The sequence below is a fragment of the Hoplias malabaricus genome, chromosome 3 (assembly GCF_029633855.1).
Source record: "Hoplias malabaricus isolate fHopMal1 chromosome 3, fHopMal1.hap1, whole genome shotgun sequence".
In the NCBI taxonomy this organism is placed as follows: domain Eukaryota; kingdom Metazoa; phylum Chordata; class Actinopteri; order Characiformes; family Erythrinidae; genus Hoplias; species Hoplias malabaricus.
In genome coordinates this window covers 29404464-29413406 of record NC_089802.1, presented here as the reverse complement: position 1 = coordinate 29413406, position 8943 = coordinate 29404464, and the positions used below count along the sequence as shown (strand labels likewise).

At 42.1% G+C, this 8943-nt stretch overlaps 1 protein-coding gene across 2 annotated transcripts; it reads left to right on the top strand.

The window, feature by feature from the left end:
• The first annotated feature begins 333 nt into the window (after positions 1–333).
• Positions 334–8277, top strand: c3h10orf88 (chromosome 3 C10orf88 homolog). 2 transcript variants are annotated; one of them, XM_066662688.1, is made up of 8 exons: positions 334–353; positions 856–942; positions 1404–1547; positions 1886–2083; positions 2593–2665; positions 2977–3162; positions 3803–4137; positions 6055–8277. In XM_066662688.1, the coding sequence occupies exons 3-8, from the start codon at positions 1411–1413 to the stop codon at positions 6230–6232; spliced, it is 1107 nt and encodes a 368-aa protein (XP_066518785.1). In that variant the 5' UTR covers positions 334–353; positions 856–942; positions 1404–1410; the 3' UTR covers positions 6233–8277. The 2 variants fall into 2 exon arrangements, with proteins under 2 accessions (XP_066518785.1, XP_066518786.1); XM_066662689.1 differs by lacking the exon at positions 334–353 and having other exon boundaries at positions 1407–1547.
• Positions 8278–8943: the final 666 nt, after the last annotated feature.

The following is an 8943-nucleotide window of genomic DNA, read 5'->3' as shown; positions in this document are numbered from 1 at the left end:
AGCTTTAATCATTCAATGTAATCAGACTGAGATAACTTTAATAGAATAGTGGAATGAAAATGTATATATGGAAAAATATATGAAATATTTAATCTATCCAGGGCACGGTGGCGCAGCAGGTAGTGTCGCAGTCACACAGCTCTGTGAGGAGTTGGTGTGTTCTCCCTGTTTCTGTGTGGGTTTCTTCCGGGTGCTCCGGTTTCCTCCCACAGTCCAAAAACAAAGGTTGGTAGGTGGATTGGCGACCCAAATGTGTTTGTATAGGTTTGAATGTGTGTGCGTGTCTGTGTTGCCCTGTGAAGAACTGGCGCCCCCTCCAGGGTGTATTCCCGCCTTGTGCCCAATGATTCCAGGTAGGTTTTTGGAGCCACCCTGACCCTGAACTGGATAAGCGGTTACAGATAATGAATGAATGAATTCTATCTATCTATCTATCTATCTATCTATCTATCTATATATCTATCTATCTATCTATCTATCTATCTAATGGATGAGACCCATAATTATTACTTCGTCTTTTATTTTGTATTCGCTGATCTCCAAATCATGTGTACTTTAGAATCAGTGCCAAACATGAGTTGTAGATCTGCTAAATTTAAAACTACGTAAACAACAAATATAACTCAATAAAAACAACGGACAAACCCGTACGAATTTGGATTAATATTTAAGTATAGGCTCTAATAATGTGAATAAGAGTGCCTATTTTGGATTTATTAACTGAGTGAGGAAAGGTTTTTGGCTTTAGGAGCTAAAATTTGCTATTTGAATTTTAAACAGAAATTAAGCATAACATTTGTAAAGATTTGCGATTAAAAACAGCATTTTGTTTGATGTGTTTTTGTTATTATTGAGTTTAAAACAGGCATTGGAGATTGTCTTCCCTCCGCCGGGTCCCAGAGGCAGTCAGTCGCAGTGTGATGAGTGAGAGGCAGCAGCTCCGTGAGTATCGAATTTTATGTTTATTTTTTAATTTTAATTCAGGATTTAAAATAACAGCTGTGGAATTAAGGGTGGGGGAGTTATGTATCCGTCTGCGGTGGCAGTGTTGTATTGTTTTGTGTTTTAGAGTTTTAATATTAGAGTTAACCCAGTAGATTTATGACTATAATAAATCTTTTTAATATTATCAATGCTATTTTAAACGGTTGTTATATTATTATTACATTCAGTGCAGGCTGTGATATGGAAATAATGTTTATGTCGCTCCTTCTCAGAAAAATTAAACCTCAATATGAGTTAATTTAGACAAATTAAAAACACAGAGTTAAAAAAAAAAAACAAACAAAAAAAAACAAATAACATTTAATTAATAGAGTAAAAAATTGTTTGTGTGTGTTTAAAAGAGAGAGAAAAAATATGTATAAAAAGGACACTAATATTTACAGTGTTTGTGTTTTCAGCAGCAGGATGAGTAAAAGTAAAGATGCGCTGGTGTGTGGAATCTCCTCCTGGGTTTGTTCCTCCAGCTCTCAGCTCTCAGACATCATCACCACTCTCCCAGACCAACAGCAGCAGCAGCAGGGAGGAGAACAGCTGCCTGTTCAGTAAGCGTGAAACTAGGGCTGCACCACATCAGAAAATACCACCTTTGCATTACTTTAATTTTTAGCATTATATACTGTAATATGAAAAACACAGCAATTTTTACCAGATGACTTGAGCTTTTTTACATTGGGGGGATATATAAGGTGGGTGGGAGTTTATTATGGAGGATTGTTGTTGGTGGTTTGTGGTGAACACAGAGCCTATATATCACTCACTAGCAATAGACTACTAACCCACATGAAAAGCAAAAGCACCATTTTAAATTAAAAAGACCTTTTCACTCATCAAAAAAATGTTTTTTTTCAATGCTGCTGATGATGATGTGAACCCGTTTTAGGTGTGAGCCGGTGCGTTTGGAACGTGCTGAAGAGGGCTCTCCGTGTGTGATCACGCTGCTCTGTAACTCCAACTCCGGAGCTGTTATCAGCAGTGTTGCTGTTGTTAGTGAGGCACGCACTATCGAGGTGTACTCTCTCTCTGGAGATTACTGCGGCACCTGCAGGGGGGAGCAGGACCCAAGCTGGAACAATGACAGGTTAGTGTTAGACTTGGAGCTTCTGGTTTAAAAAACTGGAGAAGTCTGTAGAAGGGTTTGTATGCAGCAGCTAGTCCCAGACGTATTTAAAGCAACACTATGTAAGATATGGAATTTTTGCTCCTGGTCTCCCCCTACAGTTGCAGAGTGTAAGTCACTTGGGGGTTGGGGATTCCTTCCCTCCTCCACACGTTACATAATGCAGTTTCTGCAGTACTGAGCCCAGAGTAGCAATAACCCTCCCTATTATGCCTCAGTGGAAAATCACAATGATTTGGAAGTTGTAATTTTAAAGTTAAAAACTCCACATTTGAAGAGTAATTGTGGAGAACATGATACAAATCTCTGAATTCACCATAATTTGATTAAGTTGTTTTAGGAAATAATACTGTGTAGCACTTGACCTTTAGCTTCTGTGAGTTTTGTATTCATTTCTGTAATATTGTATGTTCTGTATGTGTTGTACTGGTTTTATCTGATGCTGCACGATCTCACTTTTCCTGTAATAGCACAGAAGAAAAGAAAACCTTCTACAGCAGTCACCTGGAGCTGGAAAGTCCTGTGGCATCATGTGAGGTGAAGGTAAATGTGCACATTTTTCTAACAGAGACAACACTTTCAATCCTAAGAACTGAATCAGTGTGCTGGGCCAGTTTTCCAAAACTGAAATTTAACAAGATTAACAATAAATATGAATTTACCTCTTCTCAGGCCCCCAGGACTAACTATAAATAGCTGTTTAATTATTAGTAATATTAATCTGGCAATTTATTTAGTTATAAATATTGTATTATTATGATTAATGGTAATTGTAAAATTTTGTATCTTGTCTATTATAAATAATAGTAGAATATTGCTTATTGTTGACTGTGTTCATTCTCTCTCTCTCTTAGCTGCTCTCTCTGGGTGGGCGCTCTGAGGTGGCTGTGGCCTGGGTGGGTGTAGGGGTGTGTAAGAGCCCCCTGAACATAAGCCCAGGCATTGACCTGCAACGCGTCCAGGACATGATGCAACAGATGGGGACCACCCTCTCTCCAGGAGCGCAGAACCTGATGGACATGGTGCAGTTTCAGCAAAAGGTCTACAGCATTCTACGTTATTAAACTCCATTAGGAGTGGGTTAATATGTCATGTACCTATACGTTTGCCAAGTGTATGTATATTGCTTTCTTTAGACACGCAAAGCACTTTACATTATTTGGGGCTGTGGACATTTTGGCACAGCCAAATATTAATGTGTTTTTTTCATAATGGGAGAAACACAAATTACCCCGTGGGTACTGACGCAGATACTGAGAGAACACACTCTTTCACACAAAATCCTCATAGACAGTGACCTCATGTGAGGATCAAACCCAGGAACAAAAGAGCCTGGAAGACCATGACACTACCTGCAGCTCCACACTGCGGCCCATTGTAAAGCAGTCATTTATATGAGCTACTTTTAAGAACTGCTAAACTCTTCAGACGTCTGGTTACTATCACCACCACTGTGAGCATTCTCTGTGAGATACTCTATGATAAAGCATTTCACGTCAAACCAGTAACAATGAGGTTTTACACACACTTTGACAGTTTAATTATGCAGAGTTATATGGAGGAATAGTCCTGAATGAAAGATCATATTGTTTTAAAATAGTGACATTTTTATTGTTACACTTTTACGTTATTTGTAATATATTTATCTTCTCCACTTATGAATTCTCTTTCTCCTCTCAGAATAAAGCAGATGCCCTTGGTGGTTTCCTGCCTCTGTTGATGGGAGGAGGTGCTCTGGCCTGTCTGACCAAAGCCTCTCCGTTGTGTCCAGAGGCTTTGGGTTTGGGAGAAATCAGCCCTGATGCTCAAAACCCAAAGTCAGGACCCCATCCTCCACCATCCGACAACCACAGCAGCACTGCAGACGCTGTGTCAGCCCTACTTGCCTCACAGAGTGGCCAGCACAGCCCCGTTAGCCCTGACTTGCTTCCTGTGCTGCAGAGTGTGTGTGGGCAGGTCACTCAGCTCCGTCTGGACGCGGTAAACTCGCCACAGAGGAGGAGGAACGGAGAGAGGTGAGTCACCTGTGGCTGAGGATGGGGATAAGACAGCAATGGCTATAAGGCAAAGTCATTTTAGGAAAGTCTGTCCACTCTTGGTAGTATTTTTCCATTCAGGCAAAACTAGGCTACTATCTCTGAATGACAAGACACCCCCCCATGATGAGAGAGACCTCTGGGCCTGAAATGGAGAGCCACATTAACATTTCAAAGACATTGATTTTCCCTGTTAGTGATTTATATTAAAAATACAAACATGCAAAAATAAATCAAAAGCCACAGAGCGGCGCTGATACATATACAACATGGTCATCACCATGGCAGTGTCCCCCACAACCCCACCTTCAAGGATCATCTACTGAAGTTCTTGTTCTTTATTTGCAGTTTCTTTGTTACTTAGTAGCATTGGGCTGCTAAAGAGTATTATGGATTATCGTGATTATTTCAAGCAGTGAGGATATTGCTGTCAGACAGCTCCAGGGTCCTGGAAGATCTCAATTCGAGACCCACCCCGGGTGACTGTCTGTGAGGAGTGTGGTGTGTTCTCCCCGTGTCTGCGTGGGTTTCCTCTGGGTGCTCCGGTTTCCTCCTACGGTCCAAACACACACATTGGTAGGTGGATTGGCGACTCAAAAATGTCCATAAGTGTGAGTGTGTGTCGCCCTGCTAAGGACTGGCGCCCCCTCCTGGGTGTGTTCCCGCCTTGCACCCACAGCACGCCTTTATTTAACCGTTAACCACTGACTTTCTAATCTATGGTAGACAGCATTACAAACAGATCTATATAACAGAAAAGAGGTAATTTATCGGTCATGGACCAGTCCAATCACAACGTGCACATGCACCCTGACCAAAGGAATGCCAGCAAAACCAATACAGAAAAAAAATACTGTTGGACTGTCCAGCTGATTTCCCCAGACAAAGCCTTCAACATGTAAGCAGGGGTCTCTTCTGCCACGGAACAGGAGGGGCATCTACCAGAAATGTCGACAGAAATAATGAAAGCACAGGATATAGGAATGGACCCTTGTGTTTTCTAAAACATTGGAATACACAATCTAATGAATGTCTGTGCTTTTGGATATACAGGATTTATCTGAAGGTGTTTTTATGAAACAAATCCATGTGCCTTTGGGCATGGGAATAGATGAAAGGATCTTCCTGTTTTAGAAAAAGCAGGATGTTTATCGGCATAACTCTTAAATTCAGCAGAAATCTGCTAGAATGCCATGCATGGCACTCGTCAAAATAGACCCAAAGCATATTTTTGCACTTCATGCACGTGTTACCCTGTGACACACGGGACCAGTGTGAAAGGCTTTGCTGACTGTGTGTGGCACATGCCGCGGTTACCATGTCTGGTGTGCACATCACTTACATAGGCTGCAATAAATGCTCGCTTGCCTGAAAGAGATGAAATGTCCTGTATTGCTTGCGTGGGGAACTTTGTGAATAAGATTTTAACACAATATTATCTTTTATGACGATAAGTCTGGAGGCGATAATCATTCATTCATTTATTATTTGTAAGCGCTTATTGCGGTGGGTCCAGAGCCTATCTGGAATCATTGGGTGTAAGGCAGGAATACACCCTGGAGGTGGCGCCAGTCCTTCACAAGGGAACACACACACTCACACATTCACTCACATCCTCACACACTTTTGAGTCACCAATCCACCCTTGTGTTTTTGGAGCGTGGGAGGAAACCGGAGCACCCGGAGGAAACCCACACAGACACAGGGAGAACACACCACACTCCTCACAGACAGTCGCCCGGAGCGGGGTTCGAACCCACAACCTCCAGGTCCCTGGAGCTGTGTGACAGCGACACTTACCATGTGCCACCCAGGCAATAATTGTTTGTCTAAATTTACATTACAAGTGTTCTTTGAAGTGAGATTGACATTTTCCTTACTTTTTGTTTTGTGAAGGGATGAGCACATGTGCTGTGGAGGGCTGGAGAAAGCTCTGGAGAAGGTGGTCGAGACGAAAATGGAGGAGCTGGAGAAAAGACTGAAGGAGCATATGGATCTGCGTCTCGACGCCCTTCAGCAGAAGTTAGAGCTCACACTCCAGCAGGCCCTCACATGCATGAACAACCCACAATGACCTGCAGTGCTTTTAACCAAAGTCAGCATCTAACACTGAGTTCCACTGGGGACGCTGCTTTCCAAAGGAAGCCTTATTGTGGTTTGGCCGAGCAATCTGGTGCTAACCACTAACACGTGTGGTTCAGCAACTATATTTCTAACATCAGGAAAGTGCATGTTGTTGGCCGGGGAACCTGTGGACCGTCACGGTTTGATTAACTTATCTTGAGACTTGCGGATAAAAGGAGGAGGATGGTCATAACGGTGTTGTCTCACGATGGAAATGACACTCTAATCTACACTAATAAACCCTGACACTTGTTTAACTGAGTGGAATTAATGGTCACTACTTTCAGGGAGCTAAATGTGGGCCACAGAAAGTGATGGATACTGTGGAAGGACTGTGCATTATCTGTTTTTGAAGCAGTTTGTTTTTAATTTTTGACTCCAAGACATTACCGTCCAATGCTGCTATGGAAAATTTGCAAAATCCTGCTCACTCTGTGCAGACTGGGCAGCTACTGGTTGTATTTGGTATGAAATTTTACTGCACTGAACATGTTGACAATCATCTGATTCCTGGGACCTACAGCAAGCAGGCTTCTCAAATTCCAAGAGATTGGACGTCATACTAATCCGAGTATTGTCAAAAAATGAGAGGGTGGTTCAGGATGGTTCTTGTGAAGCATGGTCTACTATAAGAAAGGGTTCATAATTACATTCGTCAGTGTATTTATATGAAAACAGCAGTCCAAAAAGTCATTTTATACATTCTGATCTGGACGCTGCCCCCTAGTGCACCTGTTGTCACATTGAAGTATTTTAGCTGACACCTATGTGAATGTCCACGTCTGATTCCAGTGACACCACACTGAGTCCGTGAACGTGGATTTTTGCAGAAGTTTAAACCATCCTGACCAACTCCCACAAGGTTTATACCTAATGTCTGACAGTAGTTTGACCTTGCAGTCTTTTGATGTGTGCTGTAAAGGAAAGTGTAATCACGGTTAACCTCTTTAAAAAGCAACAGTTCTGTTAATTCAGCTTAACCTGCTCAGCTTGAGCTTAATCACCATTTGTGTGCGCACATGAAAGGGTGACAGTTATGACATGCAACATGGATTTTTCAAAACTAAACCATCTAAGTGAAACTGTGAAAAAAAGTTAAGGATTTTTGGTTGGTTTTCACCACTGTAAAGGAATATTTAATATTTTGGGGGGATCTCAAATGGCCCATCAATCTAAGTTTTGGCCCTATCATTGCCAGTGTGGGGTTGTCCGAGGCTGAAAGTTTTAACAGAAATTATATGATTTTGCTCTCACTGACTGGGTGGGGTCTCGTCACTCGGCATGATGCATCAGACCTGGGCTGGCGATGCTCTCCTCGGGCACAGGGGTCTGTCTGGTGATGCTACATTATCAAAAGTTCAAAAAGAGATGGGGGTGGGCATCATGTCTTGGAAGAGCACATGCTTCCCACCCTCCCAGTGTTGGGGTCATTGCATGTGATAGAGGGAGCCAAGCTAACCGCTAACAGGGTGGGATTGAAGATGGTGAATGACTGGATGAAAATTGAGCTAAAAGAACTTTCTCTAATTAGTCTGAGACCAGAGGTATTCAAATCTGGAACTTGGATCCAGGTTCTAGATCAGGATTTTACAATGGCTGGCTGGTATGTCACCATAGCTGCAACCTGTTAATGCACCTGAAAGGCTCGGCATAGTGTCCTATCAGCAGACCATTGTAAATCCCCTGCCTGGAATCGGGATCAGAAAGTCTGGATTTGAAGACACTTAGGCTAGACAATAAAACCTATTTGGCCAGTAAGTTGTAGGCAACCTTAAATCCCAAATGTAACCTGCCCTGGAGCAGGCTAGGCATTCGGCATATGTTGCTGTGATGTATCTTGCTAACGAAAATCCAAGATTTACTTAAACTAAGCTGCAAATCCTGCTTCATGAGACAAGTTCCTGGTTAAAATGTAAAGTTTTTTACATTGTCATTGTTGTTTGATGTGTTTGTGTTAATTCACTGATGTTCTCTAAAGGTTTATATTACACAACTAAGGAAAAAAAAGAATAAATATTATTAATACATTTAAAAAAAAGTTTCTTTGTGTGAGATCTTTTACCACCCAAGAAGCTCTCAAATCGTATTTTGGGAATGTGGTATGGTAATTTCCTCTTAATAACTGGACTTGGAATTATTTTTCTTGGGAGGAATACATGGTCTGTAGGAGGAATTCATCTACAATATGTGCTGTCACAAATTCAGCACTGTAGCTCGCAGTACTTTGCTGTTATGTCCAAGTAAACCCACTGAACCACGTCTTCCTTCCACCCTTCCAGAGGACAGGTCATTCAGGCCGGATGGAAGTGCTTTCCTCCCATCTTCACCCTGCCAGTTGCTCAGTGGTTGGGCTTAGACAGTAAGTGAGTTGTTCTGTTTCTGTGGGTTATGGAGAGAGACTTCAGAAGCTTTTGAACCCATGGAGTCGTGGGTAAGAGGGTGAAAATGTGTGGAGTTCTCCCACAGCAGTGGTTTTGGTTCGGTGTTAGTAAGGACACAGTGGAGGAAAGTAAAACCTTGCTCTGGAGCCAGATTAATACACATTTGTCTACATCATGCTGAGCAGCTAATTTTTAGGTCACTGCAAATTACTCCTGAACACCCTTGGACTAATCAGTGGCCCTACCATCAGATGATTGAGAGTTCAGTCACTGCTGATGC

Coding starts and splice junctions, on each gene's coding strand:
- c3h10orf88 (XM_066662688.1), top strand. CDS start 1,411: ATGAGTAAAAGTAAAGATGCGCTGGTGTGTGGAATCTCCTCCTGGGTT. Junction 1,548..1,885: donor GGAGAACAGCTGCCTGTTCA/GTAAGCGTGAAA, acceptor AACCCGTTTTAG/GTGTGAGCCGGTGCGTTTGG. Junction 2,666..2,976: donor TGGCATCATGTGAGGTGAAG/GTAAATGTGCAC, acceptor TCTCTCTCTTAG/CTGCTCTCTCTGGGTGGGCG.